The following is a 24,795-nucleotide window of genomic DNA, read 5'->3' on the forward strand; positions in this document are numbered from 1 at the left end:
AAAATGGGTGAGGGGAAGTCCACCTATGAAGTTAACCAAGGAAGAATGGTCTTCCTCTTCTGTCTTCAGAATTTTTCTTTTTGGTTCCTGCACCCTCTCAATTATGCTCCTATTCAAAGTAGTGAAGTAATGTTTCTCCATTGCATTGCATTGAGTGGAAGGGGCTAGAGGAAGGAACTTGTCTCTGATTTTAATTCAAGCTGGAGAAGAATTCGGGGCTTGAAATGCATGTCCTCTGTCCCCATTGAAACTCCTGAAGGTCTTCTCCAAACCAAAGTTTGGAGAATTGTGATGGTGTCACTAGCATAGAAAACTACTGCTCCACTTCTTCTGGAGAATAAGAGCACATCCAGATGTATGTGTTTTTTTACCTGTTTGTGAAATGGAATGGCTTTATAGATGTCCTTCACCCTCCCAGAGCTAAATAAATAATACTATGACAAAGTGAATGCTGTCACTTGTAAAGATTATGCAAGTATAGCAATTTTATTTGCAGATTTATAAACTGCTTCACAACCAAACATTACTGCAGCTGTGTACAGTAAAATACAGAGGATTCCTAATGCAGTAAACTACATTTGCTTTGCATAATTTATTCTGACTCTGCAAGGCTTCAGGAGGAAAGAGTTGCTTTGCAAGCCACTGATACCTTCACCCCCTGAAATCCCAAGCTCCTTCTAGTTTCTACCAGGCATTGCTTATGCACTTTGGAGCTTAGCCTTGGTTTGTAATGTAACACAAGCTACTGCCATCCATTGTATTAGTAGCAATCCAACACACCTTCATTTACTAGAGTAAGATGTGGCAATTATTGTTCCCCCTTCTCTTCCAAGAGATAGCTGCAGGAGCATGCGCAGTAGGTTGCTTTTTAGGGTGGTTTGAATGGCTGCTCTCAGAAGATTCTGGCAGTCTCACCTGGCCCTGGGAGAGAGAACATAAGAGAACTCTGCTGGAGCAGGTCAGAGGCCTATCTAGTCCAGCATCCTGCTCTCCCTGTGGCCAACCAGATGCCTATGAGAAGCCCTCAAGGAGCAACTGAGCACTACAGTGCTCTCCTCCCCATTTGCAGTTCCCAGCAACATTTGAGGCAATTCCTAACTGTGTAGTGCATCAATGACAGCTCCATAATAAAATCCAGAGTCAGGCCACCGGGATTTAAATATCTTGCTTTTCTAACACATTGCTTTAAAAAATCCCTCCACCTTAAAAACACAGACATTCACAACAAATTACTAATAAAATCTCATGATTAAATTTATGGCACATGACTGCAGTTCTGTGCATGGTTGGGAGTAAGCACCATTGAACACAGTGGTGCGTATTTCTGCTGTATAGGTTCAATTTTTAAAACACGTTTGGTTTTAGCAAATGACATCCAGACAGCAGAAACACAACCTTTTACTTTTAATTAGCAATGCAAACAACTTTTTGTTATTTATTTTTGGGATTTTACAACAAAATCAAACAGCCTCCTGTCTCCCCACCTCCCCTATGCATCCTCCCCCTTCCTCACATGCCCCCAAACCTCTGTATTCCTCCCTAGCCCCAATTGCCCTTAATCCTCTTCCCCTCCCCAACCCACAGCATTTGTATTTGTTTGTATGATCAGTGGCAAACCTGTACTTTCACTACTGATTCCCCTGACACATCTAATCTAAGGATGACCTGCTGCTTATGATGTAAATCCAGAATTTACAGACATTTATAGACCACGTCCACACAGGATTAAAGTGTAGTATTTTGTCTCAAACTGCCCCACTGAACAAGCTTATGAGAGCCAGTGTGGTGTAGTGGTTAAGAGCGGTAGTCACGTAATCTGGGGAACTGGCTTCGTGTCTCCGCTCCTCCACATGCAGCTGCTGGGTGACCTTGGGCCAGTCACACTTCTTTGAAGTCTCTCAGCCCCACTCACCTCACAGAGTGTTTGTTGTGGGGGAGGAAGGGAAAGGAGAATGTTAGCCGCTTTGAGACTTCTGAAGGGGAATGAAAGGCGGGATATCAAATCCAAACTCTTCTTCTTCTTATATTAGCTGACGAAAACCCTCTCCCATGCCCACACTTTTAAGCAGTTTGCCATTGCTTCTTTTTATCTAAGTTGTATATAAAAATAGGAGGAGGTCTGTGGCAATTTAAAGACTTAACTGTATTTATTTGTAAAGGGAGTAAGATTTGCTAGGGCATACTTTCTCAGATGCAGAATGGGTGGCAACAACAACAACATAGTATTAATATTATTAATAATGTACAGTGGTACCTCAGGTTAAGTACTTAATTCGTTCTGGAGGTCCGTTCTTAACCTGAAACTGTTCCTAACCTGAAGAATCACTTTAGCTAATGGGGCCTCCTGCTGTTGCCGGGTCGTCGGAGCACGATTTCTGTTCTCATCCTGAAGCAAACTTCTTAACCCGAGGTAATATTTCTGGGTTAGCGGAGTGTGTAACCTGAAGCGTCTGTAACCCAGGGTACCACTGTACAGTGCTTTTTCTGGAGGAACGCAGGGGTACGCATACCCCTAAACATTTTGTGAATCTAACGGGAGAAGAAACTAAAAAAATAAAATATTTAATTTCTTCTCAGCGTTGTGAATCGGCAGTTCTGTTGCTACCTCTGATGGCAGCCTTTGGTCCATTTACTGCATTTATTTTTCCCAATTTGAACCATAAAATGGTGATTTTCTTGAGTCAAAATGAGAGTACACCTACACCATACTGCTTAATATTGATATTTTAGATTGCTGTAACCTGCCATGGGACCTTATGGTGCAAAGCAGGGAAGAATTCAACATACAGTGGTACCTCGGGTTAAGAACTTAATTCGTTCTGGAGGTCCGTTCTTAACCTGAAACTGTTCTTAACCTGAGGTACCACTTTACCTAACTGGGCCTCTCGCCGCCGCCACGCGATTTCTGTTCAGTATAGTGTAGGTGTACTCTCATTTTGACTCAAGAAAATAACCATTTTATGGTTCAAATTGGGAAAAATAAATGCAGTAAATGGACCAAAGGCTGCCATCAGGGGTAGCAACGGAACTGCCGATTCACCACACTGAGAAGAAATTAAATATTTTTATTTTTATTTTTAGTTTCTTCTCCCGTTAGATTCACAAAATGTTTAGGGGTATGTGTACCCCTGCATCCCTCCAGGTTAAGAACGGACCTCTAGAACGAATTACGTACTTAACCCGAGGTACCACTGTACTGCCTGTATAATAATCAGATCATGGTGCCTTGCCCTGACACAGGAATGTGAGAAGCTGGCTTATCCCGAGTCACAGGGCTCTTCAGGCCCCTACCGAGAGATAACGGGTCTTGAACCTGGGACCATGTGCTTGTAAGGCAGAGGCTTTACCGCCTCACCAGTTGCTCTGGCAAAGAATCTGTTTATGCAATCTGAACTCTGGTGAACTGAGTAGGCCTCTCTATGCAGAGCAGCCATAAAGTGTCCTAGCCGTGGCTAGAATGGGCTGAATTTCTGTGATCTGCACTGACAGGAGATTGACTCAAAACACACAGAGCAGCAACAGTTGTTGGCAAGAACACCTGGTGCACTTTGGTTTATGAACTGAACCATGAGTTCAAATAAGTTTATGCAAACTGAACTGACAAGTCAGTTTGAAAGAGAATTTAACATTGATATAAGGGAGATATTATCCCCGCTAATTACAGTAATTTTATGGATGTCTATAACCTGTTCCAGGAGTATGTTTAAGCTGTGAATCAGTGTAAAAAGGCCAGCTAATATACACAACGGGATATTTACTCTCTTCTTTTTGACATCTTTTTTGAAATGCTTGAGGGTATGATCACTCCTGTTTTAGGAGCTACCCCTTAAAAGGGGACCGCTCAATACTTTAAATAAATAACTTGGCAGGCTTCCATCATCTGCATGCTCCCCTCTTGTACTAAATACTTGTACATCGTTCTACCCGGACACTGAGGTCCAGCACCGAGGGCCTTCTGGAAGCCCAGCCAGATGGGCGGGGTATAAATAATAAATTATTATTATATTATTATTATTTCCAGAGGTGGATGGAAGAACTGGACTAAATGAAAACAAGAAGTTAATGTTCTGTGTCACCATGTACACTAGTGACCATGGTTTTGTCCGCACTAGGGCACATGTGAGTCACTGTATTGATGAGCACATTAGTGTGTCTCATCAATACAAAAGCACTTCCAGGTTTGTGTCTCCAAAATCTATCTTGGTGTGTCCTGTCCACATTAGTGGGTAGTGCTAGATGGGATTGTTGGGGGAAAGCAAATAAACATCCTTCTCCTGAACCGCTAGCTAATGCATGTATTACTTTAAACCACACAAGAGCACTGTTTGTGTAGCAAGCAAGCCAGCATTTGCTCGTAGTCTTTTTCTAAGTTAACTCCTCCTGTAAAGGCATTTTGTTGTTCTCTCCTGATAAGATGCCTGCTATTGCTCTCTCTTTTTATCTCTACTCATCCTGTAAATCGTTCATGCCAAGATAATTTTGTTCCTGCATGAATAAAGCTGTAGAAATCCAGAAACTGTGTGTAAACTTCTCAGTCTAATTCACCCAAGCTGCAAGTTCTCCTAACAGGGATGTATTTGTGCTAAGGCTGAGCTCCATTATGGACCTGCCTTCAAGTTTATTTCAATTTTATTTCACATTTGTGGGCATCTGAGGTGCAAGAAACCTCCAACCAAGCACTCAGAGTATACAAGAAGCTCTCCTGCAGGAACCTGGTCCTGAAAGCACCTTAGAAGCAGAACCATTTGCCTCAAGGCTACATTACAATGTTTGGCAGAAAAAAACCTGACCCCTGGTTGTCTTACATCACAGACCTTGTGCTCCGTAATGCCGTTATCATTGCCTTACTAATCAATGAAGAAAAAGGATACAGACTGAAGTTCAGAGAAGTTCATTTCTTGATTATACAACCTGATCTACTTAATGGCTAATCTCATTTACTCAGAGAAACCTAGAATTCCTATTGGTGAAAATCCATGTATATGTGACCTCCTCAGAGTATATAAAATTGGAAAGCAAATTAATTCATCTAGAGTCATTTCAGTCACTGTTAGCTGGTGCCATGGAGCCTCTAGGGACAGTGACCATTTTGATGATCATATGTATCTCTTGCCTTGTTTTCCTTGCAGTCAGGAGCAGAACGCCAGAGAATGCAAAGCAGCTGCCACCTGGCCCACCTCCACTGCCCATCGTAGGGAACGCTCTGCAGCTGAAGACCAACAACCTGGCCCAGGTTCTCCAGGAGGTAAGCCAAAGATGAGCACCTTCCTCAACAGCTGTCTGTTGATGACCGTTACCTGTTTGCAAGCCTCTTTCCGTCTGACTCTTTTGGAAGGGGACTATCCATTGTCAGTTTGTTTATTTATAGATGGTACCATCTGTGTGCAGGCCACATTTGCAGAGTATAAGGCAACAGACTCTGCACTTTGACAGAGGAGAAGCAAAAGAGGGGGGGGGAGAAGGCATCCAGACCAGAAGAAAAGAATAGCAGAATCGCTGTGATTTCAGTGGCACGGACTTGTGCTTGGCTACATCGGCAGGGATGGGGAGCAGGGACTTGTCCCAAAGGCTCCACAGAAAAGAGGTGGACTTTGAGCAGGTCCCACAACTCCACAATGGGGGTTGATTTATTGCATTTTATTGTTTTATCCTTAAAATAAAAGGCATAAAGCCCCCTTCTGAGTAACGAACTTTAAAAAGCAATTGTGCAATTTTCATACTATATTAGAGACAGGGGGCGGGGGCGGGTCCAATTCTCCCTCCGCACATGGATGGTTTGGCCATTTATGCCCTCTGAACATTTTTAGCCTCTGCTGGACAGTGTATAGTTCATAGTCTTCTTGTATTTCGAAAAGCTTCTCCTTTATTTTCCCCAGAATGTGCTTGGTTGGAAGGTACTTTAAGAATTCCCTTAGAAAAATGAGTGTGAGGGAGACATAACAGAGCAGTATAATCATATTCACAGTATAGAGAAAGTGGACAGGAAAACACTTTTACCCCCCTCTCATAATGCCATACCCTCCAACACTTCTCCAATGAAAATAGGGACATCCCATTCCATAACGATAATTTTACTATAGCCCACAAACTTTATTGGGTTGCCCCAGCCACTCTGGACAGCTTCCAACATATATAAAAACATAATGAAAACATTAGAAATTAAACAAAAAAACACTTCCCTGTTCAGGATTGCCTTCAGAGGGGCAACCCAGAGATAACTCTAGAGATAACTCTATACCCTCCAACATTTCTCCAATGAAAATAGGGACAGCCTAAGGACATTCTGTGATCAAACTGGGATGGCTTCTCTAAATCAGGGATGTCCCTGGAAAATAGGGACACTTGAAGGGTCTGTAATGCTAAAACTTGGAGTCTTCAATTAAAGCTGAGTGTTGGAAGATTTACAACACACGCAAGATAGTAGTTCTTCATACAGTGCATATTGAAACTGTGGAATTCACTGTGGAATTTTGTTAAGACAAAATTCATTGAAGATAAAGCTACCCATAGCTGCTAGTGATGATGCTGAACCTCCACCAGTTCCAGGGACCTGCAGGAGGGGAGCGTGCTATTGCACTCAGGTCTTGTTTTTGAGCTTCCCAGAAGAACTGTGTTGGCCACTGTGATAACAGTTGTGGACTAGTTGGCCTTCGGCCTGATCTAGCTGCAGAACTCTTCTGTATGTTATTAAGAGTCATGTGGTTCAGATGCCCATAGTGAGTCTGGGGGCAGCGGGGCTCTACATCAGCTATATGACTCTCTCCTAATCTGCAAACCCACCTAGATGTGTGTCCTTCTCTATCTTTTTTCCAGTTTGGTGAGAAGTATGGCTCTGTGTTCACAATGTATTTTGGAACAGAACGGGTTGTGGTGCTGCATGGCTATGATGCAGTGAAAGAAGCGCTGATCGACCGTGGAGATGAATTTGCTGCCAGGGGAAGCCTGCCATTAGCTGATGATGTCAACAAGGGATTAGGTATTTTATGCTGGTTGACCAGTGGAGGGGGGGACACAGGAAAATCCCTCTATTCATGAAAATAAAGCAAAAAAGGTTGCAAAGACAAGTCATTGCATCTTGAGATAAACTTTCCTAATTAATGTTCCCACTGGACTGTAGCAATAGATAATTAGCAGCCTTTTAATAGCATAGCTATATATTGGGCATTGCCATTTAAGAGAGAAATGAGCCATCTCATAAAAGTACTTAAGCAATATCTAGGGCAGTAGCGGAGAAAGGTGGGTGTGGTGGGTGCTGGCCGCCCTGGGTGCAATCCCTGAGGGGAGTGATATCACCACAGGTGGCGCCCCACTGGGATGTGCGTTGCCGCTGGCACCCGCCGGAAGGTCCCCGCCGCCGTGCGCCGCCTTACACCCAAGGGTGCTTACCCCTGCCCACACAGGCCACTCCAGGTGCCAGAGCAGCTAGCTCCGCCTCTGGTTTAGAGGAAGCACCAAAAATTAAAACAGGATTGAATGAGTCTCTAGCCTTTAAAAATAATGGTCTGGGGCAATTCTGGTGTGGGCAGTAAGTGTGAGAGTTATGTGAGCAGAATTCCCTGGCCTGGATTTTGTGAATCAATAAGCTCTCCACACCAAGAAAGAGTTTCAAAGTTACTGCAAACTACCTATAAATTTCTTACCAAGAAAATAAATAAATACAAATCAATACATTGCACTTAAACAACTAGCAATGTAGTCCAGTTTTCTATAAGTTCTTTCTGGTTAATATAGTCCAAGAACTATTGCTTCTTCATTATACTGGCAGCTTCAGAGAGAGACCCAGGCTCCAAGAGATGAATTATCAGTTAACATAAATATCAAAACATTGAAATCTCTTTTTAAGCTTTAGCTGCAAAAATGGACATACTGCAAATGCAAACCTCCACTACGTTTCATACACAACACACACAAACATAGCATTTTATGCACATTAAACACATATATTTTACAGTAAGGGCATGTATCAGAAAACTGGCCAGCTACTGATTATGGAATAAGGAGGCACCAAAGTACCAAGTCTCCAGGTGGTCTGGAGCCAAGAATAAGAGCCTCCTGCTCTTCCAACCTGCTTCTTCTGCTCTCCCTTTCAGTCCATCCATCTCCTTCATGCCCATTTCGTCTTCTGCTTTCCAGGAATTGTATTCAGCAATGGGGAGATGTGGAAGCAGCTCCGACGTTTTATCCTTACCACCCTGCGCAACTTTGGCATGGGAAAGAAAAGTATTGAGGAGAGGATCCAGGAGGAAGCACAGTTCCTGCTAGAAAAGTTCCAGGACACGCAGGGTGGGTAGCCACTACCCTTCATCGACATAGGCTTATCAAGCAGACCCCCTTAAACATCACAACAGATTCTGGGGTATATTACAACAGATTATTAACCACCACCTGGTCCTAGGTCACTGAGGGCTTCATACACACCAGTAATGCACTGAACTTACCTTGTCAATGTACTGGCAAACAATACATAGCTTTCAGCAGGGGTGTAATATGCTGACACAGACCAGTTCCATCTAAAGCCCAGCTGCTGCTTCTCTATCAACTGCAAGAGTGCTCCGCAGATATTGTTGAATTCCAGCTGCTTTCAGCCCCAGCAGTCATCAGTGGTCCAGAAGTTAGAGTCTAGCAGCATCTGAAGTGCTTTAGATTCCCTAGTTTTAGTCTAGACTTCACCAAGGCCTGCACCACTATGGTCACTCTTTCCTATCTAAGGATATCTTGGCTGAAGCTGGAAGAAAGCACCTTGGAAAGTCCTTGGAAGAAACCACTCATAGCCACTGAAAATGCCCATGCCTCCAGAATTGTTGTGAGAAAGGCAGCTCCCTGTCTGACCACTGAGGCCAGGAGCCAGGAAATGACAACTCAGAAATTCCAGACTAGATTATTGCCTAAAACCTGTGAAAGAAGCAGTCGATTCAAAGCACCGCGCCACTCACCCCACGTCGCTCCGGATCCCCAAAACAGGGTTTCCCCGCGAGTAGGGGAGGCGCAAGAGGTGCCAGCCGAATCCCAAGTTCACAGGCTTCTCCCGCCTGTGATTTCTATGGGTCTCCGCCTTCGCCATGGCAGTTAGACCCTGCTTTTCACGGAGCAAGTTCCTCCCGAATGGAGGAGCTCCGCCATTGCCGGAGGCGCCAACCCGGAAGTCCTATGTTATGTCCTAAATCGCTGTGATAAAAATGAATGTATTGCCAAGAATTTTGTTTTTGTTTCAAACACTGCAAATTTTGGATAAAATGGATTGTTTCAAGAAGTGGCAGAGAGATATTTCTAGATTCATCTGGCAGGGCAAGAAACCCAGAATAAAATTTAAAATACTAACTGATGCAAAAGAAAGAGGTGGATTTGCCCTGCCAGACCTTAAACTTTACTATGAATCAGCCGCATTTTGCTGGCTGAGAGAATGGCTGCTTCTTGAAAAGACAGACATTTTGGACTTCGAAGGTTTCAACAATGTATTTGGGTGGCATGCATATTTGTGGTATGATAAGGTCAAAGCACATAAAGCATTTAAAAACCATATTGTCAGGAAAGCATTGTTTAATGTTTGGACAAGATATAAAGACTTACTTGAAAATAAAACCCCAAGGTGGTTGTCACCGATGGAAGCAAAGGCTCAGAAAAAGCTCAATATGGAGGCCAAATGGCCGAAATATTGGGAAATTTTGGAACAAGAGAGAGACAAATTGAAATTGCAGAGCTTTGAGAAACTAAAAGACAAAGTGCGAGATTGGCTTTATTATTATCAAATAATGGAGGCTTACAATTTGGACAGGAAAATTGGCTTCCAGGTGGAAAAATCAAAATTGGAAACAGAACTGTTAGATCCCAAAACTAAGATTTTATCAAGAATGTATAACTTGCTGTTGAAATGGAACACTCAGGATGAAACGGTGAAATCTGCTATGATTAAATGGGCACAAGATGTTGGACATAACATCATGTTGGCTGACTGGGAACAGTTATGGACCACAGGTATGAAATTTACGGCATGTAATACCTTAAGAGAGAATATTATGAAAATGATATACAGGTGGTACATGACACCAGTCAAGCTTGCAAAAATATATAATTTGCCTGATAACAAATGTTGGAAATGTAAAGAGATTGATGGTACATTCTTTCACCTTTGGTGGACGTGCACAAGGATTAAGGCTTTCTGGGAGATGATCTATAATGAAATGAAGAAGGTATTTAAATATACCTTTTTGAAGAAACCAGAGGCCTTTCTCCTGGGCATGGTTGGCCAATTGGTGCTAAAGAAGGACAGAACTTTCTTTATGTACGCTACAGCAGCAGCAAGAATACTTATCGCAAAGTAGTGGAAGACGCAAGATTTACCCACCAAGGAAGAATGGCAGATGAAGGTGATGGACTACATGGAATTGGCGGAAATGACTGGCAGAATCTGAGACCAGGGAGAAGAATCGGTAGAAGAAGGTTGGAAGAATTTTAAAGACTACCTACAGAAACATTGCAAAATTAAGGAATGTTAGAAGGATGCTGGAATGAAGTTATGTGGTGTTAGCAGTAATGTTATAAAGGAGTATGTAAATATGGTTGTTAACAGGTGAGAATGTAAAGTCACAACATATTAAGATAAATGATTAAGATAAAAACAAAGATGGAAAGGATTTGCTGAATTAACTAATTGAACTAGAATACAAAAAAGCGAGGTGTAAGGAAGTCAAGGAAACAAGTAAATGAAAGAGAAGTTATGGAAAAATTGATTTGTTTTTAATTTTTAATTTTTCAGTTTTTTGTAATTTTTTGTTTTATTATTTTCTTTCTTATGTTTGTAATTTCTTGAAATGTTAATAAATATTATTATAAAAAAATAATTATTTTTTTCTTGTTCTTCCAGAGAAGCCCTTGGATCCAACCTTCTCACTCAGTTGCGCCATCTCCAATGTCATTTGTGCAATTATCTTTGGGAAACGATACGATTATAATGACAAGAAGTTGCTATCCATGCTAAGCTTAGTAAATGAAAACTTTCTGGTTTTTAGCTCTCCTTGGGGACAGGTAGGTGCCATCTGGTTAAATGCATTCTTTCCCACAAAGTCTAAAGTTTACTTGCATGTGGAATATTTATTTTATGTAGATACTGCCTCTGGCTGTGGCCGTTTTCCTGCTGTTTAAATATCTTTCTTCCAGGCTTCTCATGGCCCATACTGCCTCTGCCTCTTAATATTTCTGTTAATGTCCTAGTTGCAGGCTTGCCATGGGTAACTGGTTAGCCACTGTGACAGTACGATGGGCCACTGGCCTGATTCAATAGGCTCTTCTTATGTTCTTATGTTTTTAATGTGGAGATCCAGTCAAGGCACACAATGCACCTGGGTCTAGTAACCAAGGTTTGACTTAACAGCAGCCCAGTGGAGCAGGAAGTAAAGCTTAAGCAGTAAAACCCACAGGCTCAAGTTTATAACTGGAACTAATCACTTGGGATGTATATTGAAATATACTCAGAGTCGCAAAGTGATTTAATGCTCTTTATTCAGCTCATAGTGGTGAGGAGGAATGAATGAAAGTCCCCTCAAAGCATCTGCTTTATATACATTATTTACACAATGGGCTGCACATGATTGGCTAATTCCGGAATTCTACTGTAAGCCAATCAGGTTGTGGATTCACTTCTATCTGGAGCATGATTGGGTGGTTCCTGCCAACCAATCATACTGCTGCATTGTTCTAGGACCCATCAGACTGCTGCATTCTGAATCCTATTGTTCTAGGACCAATCAGACTGCTGCAGTGCTGTTGTAAGCAACCGAGGACAGGTTGGAGCTGTGTCTAAGTCAGAGACAAAGACACAACAGAAAGTTGCTAGCCAAGGTAATGCAGATGCACTCATTCCTTGGAAGCCAGACAACCAGAGAGGTACACTGGGGAAACCAGTGGCGGGTAGTTCCAAGGGTGGAACTGAAACAACAGGGGAGTGTTATGTGTATAACAACTGTTTGTTTTCTTCTCTGGATCACGCTTTGCTTGCCGCAACATCCTCTTTTGGGGGAGGTTGTTACGAAAAAGGAGCAATGCTGCTGAGTGCTCCAGATGGCTGGAAAGCCAAACAGGATGTTGATGTTTTGGGACTGTACCGTGGGAAGAAAGGACAGTCTATTATGTGCACTGAGCACCGGATGTTAGCTCAGAGTGTCACATGACCCTGTACTGGAAGTACATGGGTGGAGTCTTTCTCTCTCTCTGCAGCTGGGTATCAGAGGGTACAGACATGTTTTCTCTGTACTGGTGAAAGACAGGAATAAAGATATGTAGATATATTTCTGTCTGTCTCTTTCCCCTCCCTGGGAGAGGAGGGGGAGGAATGGTGTGTTCTTCTTTCACGTTGGGAAGAATCGCCGATTGGAGACCTCGCTTGATCCTGCCGGGAGTCGCAGACAGGAGGTCACAAGGATTCAAGCCGGGCACCTGGAGGGTGGCCAAATTCCTCTGAGCTTCGCTGGCTCTGCTGGCTTGAATCAACAATATACACTGCCATTGCCTCTGCATACAGTGTGCTTCCACTACTGGTTTGAGAAGGTGTGAATACATGATGTTAGCCACAATCCATATCTATCCTGCCTTGCTACATTTTTAGCCAGCGATGTGTACACAGCCTGGTTTCAACAGGAGGAGCTGATGGGACTAAATTCAGAGATATGTATGTAACCCCATAGTTCAGCTTTACACCATTTGGCTTATTTATATAGGGTCCCAGAGTCAATTCCTAGTAGCATCCCTATTTAGGAATGGGACTCCTGAATGATACCCAGCAGAGCAGCTCCATAGGCAGTACTGACCTTGAGAGAACAATGGTCTCATTCAGCATATATCTTTTAACATGTGGAGTTTTTTTGGGGGGGTAATTGGGTTGTTGTTCTTATTTTGATTATGCATTTTGTGGTTTTATATTTTGATTTTAGTCTGTGAACCGCCCTGAGACCTGTGGGTATAAATTCAATAAATGATAATAATAAAATAATAATAATAATATAAGACAGCTTCCTACCCAGCTGTTGCGGTTTTGGCAGCGGGGGTGGGGGGAATGTTGCATGATTTTTCAGATTTTTCTAAAGGTACACATAGGTGAAATTAAAAAAAAATCTGCACATGACCTCAACAAACATTAGGTAGAGGGTAGGAAAGCACTAATTGAGGGGAAGGGAAGATAATACAATGCAGTACACTCAATGAAGCACCACCCAGTAATGCAGATGGGGAACATCTACATAGATTTGGGAGGCATTGGTAGTGAAAATGCTGGTGTGTGGGACTTCCGGTCAGCGCCAGCGACGAATGGCGGATTCCCTCTGAGCTCTGGAGGGAATCGGCTCCGCGGGGACTGGGTCTGGCTGCTGCGGCGAAGCGGGGACCCGAAGAAATCACAGGCGGTGAAGCCTGTGAACTCGGAGACTCGGCGGGCTCCATTTGCGCCCCCCCCCCCGCTGCGAAAGAGCCTTTTTAAAGGCTCCGGAGCGGAAAGGGGGTGTGCGGCACGGGGCTGAGAGTCATTTACCCTCTTCGCGGAGTGAAGCCGCAAGCCATAGTCGGAGAGCGCTGATTTCTTTCTGGACAATTGGAAGCTAAAACAACTACCCGTGAGTAGGATCAAGCAAATATTTTGAGAAAAAATTTAGTAAATTTGGCACTGAAACGGGAAAGGTACAAACAGGAAGTCTGCCTTTCCGGTCTTGTAAATAGATCAAAGCAAAGAGACTGTAAAGCAGCAACTTTGAAAGACGTTAATTAAAGGCTTAAAATCCAGCACCAAAAATGCGATCTCCCCCCTGTTTGCAGGGACAGAGGGGTGAAATTTGAGCAATATTTATCCTGCAAGAAAAGAGGAGTAAAGGTTTATCTGCTGCCTTTAAAACCTGGGAACGGACTGCCTATGACAGGGAAGCCGATTACCGGGATGAACTGTCAACACTTTAAGGGTAAAGAATTTTGATTTAACTCTGAAAGAAAGATACAGTGTCTCTAGTACTGCTATTGAAAGTAACTTTTAAGGACATTGAAAGTGTGGCTCTTAAGAGATATTGGGGACTTATAAGGACCATATTTGTTTTAAAAGTTGCAAAGTGAAGTTGGAAGTGTGTCCCCCTAGAGGAGACTATGTTGCAATAACAACTAAGCCACTAAGTAACTAAGCTGTGGAAAATTCCTCTTCAAAACAATTTTTTTCAGGCGTGAGACTGACCTTGGGCTGTGCATGAGAGTGTTATGGCAGATGGAAAAGGGAAGATAGAGCTGACACAGGAAAAGACCACCAGGTCTGGCAGACAATACAAGACAGATATTATACACCAGAGAAGGGCTTCAACATCCGGAGCAGCAGGCACAGCAGGAGCTGCTGCTTCGCAAGTAAAGCCAAAAGCTATGTCATCTGAAGAGTTATTGGCTCAAGCACTTGACAAGATTGATGCATCTTTGGAAAAATTAGCTAAACAGGTTGCAGAGACAAATAAAAAAGTAGCTGAGGCCTCAGCAAAAATTGATTTGAACACTACAAGTATTAATGAACTGGGAAAGAAGGTAAACTCTAATACACAGTCCATCGAAAAACTATTGGAGGAATCGGCCTCGATTCGAAAGTTAGCAGAGGAAGCTAAGGAAATTGCAACCGTCGTTCAAGAAAAGATACCACCGGTATATAAGAAATTAGAAGAACACGACCTGACACTGTCTATGATAGAATTACAAAGAAAGGAGAGAAATTTAAGAATTAGAGGAGTACCTGAAAGTGAGAAAGATAATCTGGTAGACTTCCTTACAAAGGAACTAACAGATTTTTGGCAACAGGACCTGGGGAAAGAAGAATTCAAGATAGTGAGTGCATTTAGACTTGGCAAAAGACAAGGAAAGAATAAAGCAAGAGATTGTTTGATTACCTTAAGAACAAAAGAAGAAAGAGATAAAATTTTAAATTTGCACTACCAAAGAACTCTGCAAATTGAAGATACATTTGTGGAGATCTTTAAGGATATACCTAAACATATCTTGGATGTAAGGGCCTATTACAGAGATCTGGTTGCTCTACTGGGAAGAAATAGAATACTCTTCAGGTGGGAATTTCCCCAAGGTCTGTCTTTCAAATACAGAGGAAAGAAAATAAGAATAAGGACAGTAAATGATAAAGACAAGTTCTTGAAAGATCACGAGGAGGACCTACAGAAGGAAGCGGAGTCTGGCGAGGAGCCATACGCATCAGGAAAAGGAATTCTAGACATAGCAAACTTATCATTTGGACTCCCTGGCCCAGGGAAAGACAAACCACCAACAGAAGAAGAAGAACAACTTGGTGCAGTTGGAGGGAAAACTAAGTAATTTACCATGGCGTTGCAACTCTTAAGTTGGAATTGTAATGGACTTAACTCCCCTCGAAAGAGAAAAGGTGTTTTTCATATTTTAAGAAAAGAACAATTGGACTTGATATGTTTACAGGAAACACATGTAATGAGGCTTCACAGGAAAATACTTATCAACAAGAGATTGGGACAAGAGTTTATTTCGTCTGACAAGGTCAAAAAGAGAGGAGTGGTGATATACGCAAAGGAGAAACTTTTACCGAAATTATTTTTCAAAGATGAATAAGGAAGATATTTGGCAATTGAAATTCAACTTCAAGGAGAGAAATTTTTGATTGTAGGGCTATATGCACCGAACGAGGGGAAATCTGAATTTTTTAAGAAGTTGCACGAGACCCTTTTGGACTATATGGACTATAATATAATCCTGATGGGGGATATGAATGGAGTCGTATCTACAAACATGGACAAGGCACAAAAACAGGTAGTCACCAAAGATGGTAGACTACCAAAAACTTTCTTTGAAATGACTGACAATATGGACTTGATTGACATCTGGAGAACTAAGAACCCCCTGGGGAGAGAGGGAACTTTTTTCTCTGAAGCCAAGATGACATGGACTAGAATTGACCAAATTTGGATTACTAGAGGAATGGCACCAAAGATAAAAAAAGTGGAAATCTGCCCCAAAACTTGCTCTGACCATAATGCCGTAAAGATGGAGATGAAGCAAACAGCAACCGGCACCTTTAGATGGAGGATGAATGACGCCCTATTTAGAGATGAAGAAGTATATAAGAAGGCCCAAAAAACTTTGAAAGACTATTTTGAAATAAATATGTTAACAAATGTTGAAAAAAGAGTAATCTGGGATGCAAGTAAAGCTGTGATGAGAGGGTTCTTGATACAACAGAATGCAATAAAGAAGAGAAGTCGAAATGAGAAAAAAGATAAAATTTTGGAGAAAATAAAAGAAGGGGAGAAAAAATTGAGAGTAAAGCCAAAGTCGCAGGAGATTTTGAGAGAAATAAAACTTTATCAAGTACAATATATGGAATTGATGAATCAGGAAATAGAATGGAAAATTAAACAAATGAGACAGAAGACATTTGAATCAGCGAATAAATGTGGGAAATTATTGGCTTGGCAATTGAAAAAAAGACAAAAATTAAATACCATCACAAATTTGGAAGTAGAAGGAAAAGACATACATAATTCAAATGAGATTAGAAATTGCTTCCAGAAGTACTTCAAACAACTATATGCACAAGGGCCACAGAATGAAATGGACATTGATTGTTTTTTGAAAACAAATGGATTACAAAAAATCTCACAAGAAAGCAAACTAATGTTGAATTGCAAAATATCTGACCAGGAGATAGAAGGTGCCATTCAAAATATGCAACTAGGCAAGTCTCCAGGACCGGATGGGCTGACTTCCAGATATTATAGATCTTTGAAAGTGTGGTTATTACAACCTTTGAAGGAAGTCTGCAATGAAATTTTGGAAGGAAAAAGGGCACCAGAATTGTGGAAAGAGGCTTATATTACACTAATACCGAAAACGGAATCTGAAAAGACTCAACTTAAGAACTACCGTCCCATATCCTTACTAAATGTGGATTACAATATTTTTGCTGACATTTTGGCTAAGAGACTGAGAAAAGTATTGATTGAAGAGATTCATAAGGACCAAGCGGGCTTTCTACCGGGAAGACATTTATCTGATAATTTGAGGAACATAATTGACATTTTGGAAAAGTTAGAAGTGAATATAAATACCAAAGCAGTCCTGATATTTGTGGATGCGGAGAAAGCTTTTGACAATATTTCTTGGAGTTTTATGAAAAAGAACTTACAGGGTATGGGGGTAGGCCAAGGTTTTGAGAATGGTATAGGTGCAATATATTCTGAACAAAAGGCTAAATTAATTGTAAATAATGTGGTTACGGAACAATTTAAGATAGAGAAAGGGACACGACAGGGATGCCCAATTTCCCCATTGCTTTTTATATCGGTCCTGGAGGTCCTGCTGAACATGATTAGAAGGGACCAGTTGGTTAAAGGTATACAGGTCGGAGCTAAACAGTATAAACTGAGAGCATTTGCAGATGACCTAGTTTTGACGTTACAGGAGCCAGAATCTAGTACCAAAAGAGTTTTAGAACTAATTCAAGAATTTGGTCAAGTGGCAGGATTTAAATTGAATAAGTCAAAAACTAAGGTTTTAGAGAAAAACTTAACATTGACTGAAAGAGAGAAGTTTCAGAATGAAACAGGTTTAACTGTTGTGAAGAAAGTGAAATACCTGGGGATTAACATGACAGCTAAAAATGGGAATTTGTTTAAAGATAACTATGAAAAATGTTGGATGGAAGTGAAAAAAGATTTAGAAATTTGGTCAAATTTGAAGCTTTCCTTGTTGGGTTGAATTGCAGCTATAAAGATGAATGTATTGCCTAGAATGTTGTTTTTGTTTCAAACATTGCAAATTGTGGACAAGATGGACTGTTTCAAGAAGTGGCAGAAAGAAATTTCTAAATTTGTCTGGCAGGGCAAGAAGTCCAGAATAAAATTCAAGATATTAACTGATGCAAAAGAAAGCGGTGGATTTGCCCTGCCAGACTTTAAACTTTATTATGAATCAGCAGCGTTTTGCTGGCTGAAAGACTGGCTGCTTCTTGAGAACACAGACATTTTGGATTTAGAAGGTTTTAACAATGTTTTTGGGTGGCATGCATATTTGTGGTATGACAAGGTCAAAGCACATAAAGCATCTACATAGATTTGGGAGGAATTGGTAGTGAAAATGCTGGTGTGTGGAACACAGAGTTGAAATGCACACAAGGCAACAGTGGCCAACGTTATACTGAAGCCCGAGTGTGGACAAACCCTGACTGAGGTTGGTGCCAACAGGTTGGTGCCAACCATTAGGCAGAGGATGGGAAAGCACTAACTGACGGGAAAGGGAAGATAATACAATGCAGTACACTCAATGAAGCACCACCCAGTAATGCAGATGGGGAACATCTACACAGATTTTCGAGGCATTGGCAGTGAAAATGCTGGTGTGTGGACCACAGAGTTGAAATGCACACAAGGCAACAGTGGCCAACGTTATACTGAAGCCCGAGTGTGGACAAACCCTGACTGAGGTTGGTGCCAACAGGTCTTTTGTTGTGTTTCTTCTAGCTCTACAACATCTTTCCTTCTTTGATGAAATGCATCCCTGGGCCCCACCACAAAGTGCTGAAAAACAACTTGGCACTCAGAGAGTTTGTTTTGGAGGAGGTTGAAGAACACAAGCCCACTCTGGACCCCAGCTCACCTCGGGATTTTATCGACTGCTTCCTTATGAAAATGGATCAGGTAATCATGAAAACTCACAGAACTCTCCACGTGGGTTCTCCTGCCACTCCTGAAGCTTCCCAACCAGCAGACTTCCATCCAGCTTCTTGTGGGGAATGCCAAGGAAAGAGATTCCTGCCCACACCCCATTGGAGTAGATTCATTTCCCATTGCTGACTTCTTCCTCCAGTAAGTGGGAAGTTCTTTCTAATGATTAGCCCTCTGGGCAAGGAATGTCCAGAGGAACGAGCTATAAAAAGACTTGAGATAAGATGTGTCTTGGGAAGGGAGCTGGTCCCAGTGGCGCTGCTAAATTCTTGTTATGCTGTACTCAGAACAATTGAGTTGACTCCACTGACTGTGTTGTGTGTTTCTGCAGGAAAAAGGTTATAGTGCATCCCATTTCACCATTGAAAACCTGGCCATAAGCACAGTTGACTTGTTTGGGGCTGGAACAGAGACCACCAGCACCACACTGCGATACGGGTTCCTGATCCTCCTCAAATACCCAGAGATACAAGGTAAAACAGATGCGTTATTAGTACTTATTATTCTAGTTCTTTCCCAGATTTATGTGTCACAGGTCCAAGAGGTGGTTGTTCTGCCACTTTTCCCAGGAAAACCCACTGTTCATCGCTGAATGTTAATCATCGCTGACTGACATCAGCAGTAGACAGAAGGCTTTCCTGGAGACAACAGTGGGGGTGGACAAAATGCTCAGATCCATGCCTAGTAACCACAGACCTGTGCCTAGAAATCCCAGCAAAAACAGAAGTGTGAATGAGCTCTTATAGCTGGCCATATTGCAAACCCGAGGATTTATATGCAAACAGTAACAACTTGAATTTGGCTCAGTATTGTACTGGCAGCCAGTGCAGATCCTTTAGACCAAGCATGTCCAAAGTCCATTTTGGGGACCTAATCCGGCCTGCTGCCCCAGTGGCAGTTTATTTCCTGGGGTAAAATCCTAAAAAAAGGTCCATGACTTTGGTTGGCCCTTTGGTCGGCCCCTTTACTTCATCCAATCTGGCCCTCTTTGAAAAAAGTTTGGACACCACTGCTTTAGACAAAGGCACAACACAAGGGCCAGGGGCCAAAGGGCCCTCAGGAAGGATCAGAATCACTGCAGGACAGTGCCTCCAATAGGAATCTCTCTAAGCTGGACCATCACTTGCTCCTGTAACATCCCTAAAGCTTTTGTCCCGCTGGGCTCCTTTGGGATAGAAATTAAATTAATATATAAATAATTGCAGTTATTATGTTTCCCTGTTTACAGATGGATTGCTGAAGGTGAGCTACAATAACTTGCCTGTGGTGACGAGTTAGTAGAAAGTTGGCATCAGAAAACAATTCAAAGCTCCAAAATGTGCAGGGCCTTGCAACCATTCCCACTGAGTTTCAATTTCTTCTGTAATGTTTCCTGCAGTGGTGTTAAACCTCATTCTTCCCATTACAGAGAAAGTGCATGAAGAAATTGACCGAGTTATTGGCCGATCACGAAGTCCTTGCATGGCAGATCGTGGGGAAATGCCTTACACAGATGCGGTCATCCATGAGATCCAGAGGTTCATCTCTATTGCCCCACTGAGCGGCCCTCATGCAGTACTCAAAGATACACCGTTCAGACAATATGTCATTCCAAAGGTCAGCTCTTTTCAAGGCTCTAAGTAGTAATAGGAGGCTGCTAGCCATGATGGCTATATTCTACCTCCATGGTGAGAGGCAGCATGCTTCTGAATACCAGTGGGTGGAAACCACAGGAATTGAGAGTGCTGTCTTGTTTAGATTATGTTGAAGGGCTTCCCATGAGCGTTTGGTTGGACACCATGAAAACAGGATGCTGGACCAGATGGGGCCACTGGACTGATCCAGCAGAGCTTTTCTTCTCTTCTTGTGTACAAGCAAGGGAAGTAGTTTAGCCCAACTCCTAAAGTGTAGCTGGGCATCTTGAAGCCTGGACTTCGTTTTAAACACCCTATTGCCTTCTGAAGCTGCTCCATTCTTCTTCTGTATCAACAAAGTACCTTCCTTCCTGTTAGTGCCTTCCCACACCATTAATTGGTTGTCATGGCCATCCAGCCCATTTCTTTGCACTCTCTGCAGGGCACTACCATATATCCAAGTCTGATATCTGTGCTACATGACAGCAAAGAATTTCCAAACCCCAAAGAATTTGACCCAGGACATTTCTTGCACAAAGATGGCACCTTCAGGAAGAGCGACTATTTCATGCCTTTCTCAGCAGGTAAGATCTCTGCTTCCTCAGTTGGCTGCAGTCTTGGCCAGCTCAGGTCTTTCCTGTCTCCCTAATCAGCTGGTGTCGGGGCAATGAGGGGGAACCTCCTTCCTCCTGCAGCCTAAACTGGAAGGGCTCCCAGTTTGTGAGAGAGGGGCAGAGGCTTCTGGGTCCATCAGAACTCCTTGTACCTTTCCTGTGGCCAGCTGAAGCAAAAGAAATGGTGGAAAGAGAGACTCTCCCAGGAGCTGTTCTGGAGCAGCACCTTTGCTCCTTTGGCATGATTGTTATTTTCTCCGTAACAGCCAAAGTGGTTGTTATGCATCTTACATTTTGAGTTTCCTTTGCAGGGAAACGGATATGTGCGGGGAAAGGTCTGGCCCGTATGGAGATCTTCTTGTTCTTGACCACCATATTACAGAACTTCACTCTGAAGTCCATCATTGACCCCAAGGACATCGATCTCACACCGGTGTTGAGTGGCATAAGCAACTTCCCTCGGCCCTATCAGCTCTGCATTATCCCTCGCTGAAAAGCCTGCCTCACAAGGGCTGCACATGTGGAAAAGTTGCAGCCTGGCAAATCTTTGTTCAAAAAATCCGTAACACAATATCTCCTCATGTGTGGAGTCTTATCTTTTTACCTGACTAGTTGTGGAACTGTTACTTTGGGGATCTTGCTAGAGACTATTGCACATAGTAGACATTTTTTAAAAAATTTCATCTCTTTATTGATTAAAAAAATTGCATGTCTATACAGACATTATGTACTATCTCTTAACAGGTAAAAAAAGAAAATTATATAAAATAGGAAATTTATAATAAAAAATAAAGAAGTAACAAAGATAAGAAACAAAGAAATCAAAAAAAGAAGAAGACAGAGTTATTTACATAGTAAAAGTACTCGTCGGCACGATCCTTCCCATCATTCTCATTATACTCTTTGATATAACATTCTTTTTTACACAGGTTTACCTTGTATAATATCATTTCTTTCTGTTTTGTATAGATTCCTTTGATTTATTTCTTTACAAATATCACTCAATTTCTGCTAATATGGAGTTATTTGTACAATAAAGTTTTACATAATTATTAAATATTATCCGTTCTCTAGTTGAATGAATGAATGAATGAATTTATTAATACAGTCACAGACCAGCGTCAACACACACAATATCACAGATCATAAAAAATTTATATCAGAAATACAAGAGACCATATGAATATAACAAGGATTTAAATATAAAAATTAAAATTAATTATTAGCGTGCCCCCTGTAATTAACATTTAGGGGTTTAGTTGTTGGGAGTGGCTCAGAACTTACAGGGTTAAGAGTTCTGAGTGATGACGACTCACATTCTGAGGGTGTGTTTAGAACACTGGGAGTGGCCAGTATCTCTGAGAGAGAGAGAAAGACGCACGCAGTGTGAGCCTAGTCGCACACGGAGAGAGTCGGCATGGGTTGCGTCTCACCGGGAAGATTTAAGATGTGTTGATCTGTACGAAAATAAAGACTTTAAAGATAAGGAGACTGCTGTGTTTCAGCCTGAGTTATTACCACACGACAGAACGTTCCTGCTTCTCCTTCTGCTGTGTTTACTCTGCTGGAGTCAAAGGTCTTTGAGAAAGGTCAGCGCTGCGCCAGGGAAGTGTGCCGGACCCCCGGACTAAATTGACTCCGAACAGGTTATGGAGGTCAGCATTAAAGATAAGCAACGTTCGTGCGTGTGAGAGGACTGCAGCCAGAGGCCAGCTGATGAGTCGCTGGGAAGTGAAACTGCAGGCAAAGAGGCTGATGAGCAGCCGTTTCCTGGGAAGCTGCTGAAAGCTGGGAAGAGGAAAGCAGTGGCAAGCTGTTCCTCTGGAGGCTGTGCACCTAAGTTTGGGGGTGCAGGCCATTCCAAGGGTCTTGAGAGTGCCCAGGCTGTTTGGCAGGAGCTGGAGGGGGTTTGCAGAGAAACCACAGCAGAAGCCAAAGGCCATTTTCCCAACGGCAGAAAAGCCTCAAGGAGGAGTGCTGCTGGAAAGGTTGGGGGGGCAGAGAAGACCAAAGGCACGTTTGCAAAGTTCTCCACTAGGAGATGTTTTGTTTGTGCTTCGGCTGAACATCTGCGTCGCAACTGCCCACAGAGAGCAAGGGAGCCAGGGCAGGAAAGTCCCAAGGTCGCTTCCCATGGGAACCAGGCGGGTTTCCATGGCAACAGAGGGAGCAGGCGTGGGAAGGCTTATCAGCTGACTGCTTCGATGGTGGTTTTGGACAACAACAACAACACCTGCAACGAGAGCTCCAAGGTCGGGGGGAGCAGGAAGTCAGTTGCAAAGAAGGACAGCTCCAGAGGGGGGAGAGTCCTACGTTGGGTTGTTGACTCGGCTGCGAATGCCCATCTGGTCACAGCGCCACCTGATGGACAAATGTGGAACTGCAAGGCTGTTTCAACTGAGAAAACAGTTAGATTTGCTACAGGTTCACAGGGACGTGTAACCCATGTTTCTAACATGTTTGTCTCTTTCTTGCAGGCTGAATTGAAGGTTTATGTTCTCCCTGAGATAAAACATTGCCTGCTATCTGTACCGTGCCTTTTACAGGAGGGATATTCTGTGAGTTTTGAAAACAATGTTTGTACCATTTCCAGAGGTGGAGAGCAACTGGTACGTGTTGGGAGAAATCAGAACAATCTTTTTGTTCTGGAATCACCTCTAGAGGGAGGGGGCACACTCATGTGTCGTGTGCTTGCGTGTGGCACAAGAGAATGTCACATGGGTCCTGTGAGGACGTTCAGATGTTATCAGAGTGCACCAAAGGTTGCAAGGTAAAAGAATGTGGTAAACCTTTGAATTGCAAGGCTTGCAGAAAAGCCAGGAACAAGGGATTTAATCATCCCAGGGTGGAGAGAGTAACCACAAAGCCTTTGGAGCTTGTGCATGCAGACCTTTTAGGTATGCCACAGCCAAGTCTGGGCAAGGCCAAGTGGCTGATGGTGCTGACAGATGATTTTACTAGGAACTCCTGGGCTTTCACGCTGAAAGCTAAGGAGGAGGCAGCGCAACTGATCAAAGATTGGGTTGCAGAGGTGGAACTGAGGTTCTCCACCAAGGTGCAAGGTTTCCAGTTTGACCGTGGTTCTGAGGTCACTGGGTCTGCTCTAAAGGGTTTCTTTCGCCAGAGGGGGATACGTCACAGGGTGACTTCTCCTCAGGAGAGTGGCGTGGCAGAGCTGAGGAGTAAGGCTCTGATCCAAGTTTCAGAAGTCCTATTGGATGACTCTGGTTTGCCTCACAGTTTTTGGGGGGAGGCGGTAAAGACGGCCAATTTCACGATGAACAGGTGCTACAATGCAGTGGTAGGTGACACCCCATATTTCTTGCTCAACGGACAGAAGCCACAGGTGCATTTCTTCCGTTCGTTTGGTTGCAGAGCCAAGGTGCCTGTACCAAAGTGGTTGCAGCAAGAAGGTGGTCCAAAGTACCAGGAAATGATCTTCTGTGGGTATGAACCCGCGACAAAGGGGTGGAGATTTGCATACCCAGAAGGTGATCAGACCAAGCTTCTGGTCAGCAAGCATGCTGAGTTCAAAGAGCAGCAGGGAAATAGGTCAAGGCGCAAAGTCAGCCATGACACTGTCTCAGAGTGTCTGTCTGAATCCGAATCTGAGCAGGAGGGAGAGCCAGGTAATGGTGATCTGGTCGATGATCAGGATCAGGACCAGGGAGAGGCGTCTCCACAGGTTGTGAAAGGAGTGTCCAAGAGTGAGCCCTCATCTCCTGTGCGCATAATGGAGAAAGCTCACAGACGTGTCAAGTCAGAGGGGGACTCTGATGAAGAAGACGCTCTTGCTGGCCCCAGTGGGTCAGGAGAAGAACCCCAGTTTGTGCCCAGGCGGTCTTCACGGGCAACAAAGGGAAT

At 43.0% G+C, this 24,795-nt stretch overlaps 1 protein-coding gene and 1 long non-coding RNA gene across 2 annotated transcripts; one reads left to right on the forward strand and one right to left on the reverse strand.

The window, feature by feature from the left end:
- Positions 1-465: 465 nt before the first annotated feature.
- On the reverse strand, positions 466-1,677 carry LOC310766703. Its single transcript, XR_014550373.1, has 2 exons — positions 1,618-1,677; positions 466-921 (listed from the first exon to the last, which is right to left on the reverse strand). It is a non-coding gene; the product is annotated as an uncharacterized lncRNA (long non-coding RNA).
- A 2,923-nt stretch (positions 1,678-4,600) lies between these two features.
- On the forward strand, positions 4,601-21,689 carry LOC310763731 (cytochrome P450 2C29-like). The gene is made up of 9 exons (XM_083616354.1): positions 4,601-5,245; positions 6,814-6,976; positions 8,134-8,283; positions 10,862-11,022; positions 18,501-18,677; positions 19,036-19,177; positions 20,113-20,300; positions 20,760-20,901; positions 21,243-21,689. The coding sequence occupies exons 1-9, from the start codon at positions 5,063-5,065 to the stop codon at positions 21,422-21,424; spliced, it is 1,488 nt and encodes a 495-aa protein (XP_083472480.1). The 5' UTR covers positions 4,601-5,062; the 3' UTR covers positions 21,425-21,689.
- The last annotated feature ends 3,106 nt before the right edge of the window (positions 21,690-24,795 follow it).

This window comes from Podarcis filfolensis (genome assembly GCF_964270895.1).
Source record: "Podarcis filfolensis genome assembly, chromosome: 1".
NCBI classification, from domain to species: domain Eukaryota; kingdom Metazoa; phylum Chordata; class Lepidosauria; order Squamata; family Lacertidae; genus Podarcis; species Podarcis filfolensis.

What these genes read in the sequence shown, in the direction of transcription:
- LOC310763731 (XM_083616354.1), top strand. Translation starts at nt 5,063, where the DNA reads ATGGAGCCTCTAGGGACAGTGACCATTTTGATGATCATATGTATCTCT. An exon ending in TTAGCTCTCCTTGGGGACAG is followed by an intron (nt 11,023 to 18,500) that starts GTAGGTGCCATC and finishes TGTTTCTTCTAG; the next exon opens with CTCTACAACATCTTTCCTTC. An exon ending in TTTCATGCCTTTCTCAGCAG is followed by an intron (nt 20,902 to 21,242) that starts GTAAGATCTCTG and finishes TTTCCTTTGCAG; the next exon opens with GGAAACGGATATGTGCGGGG.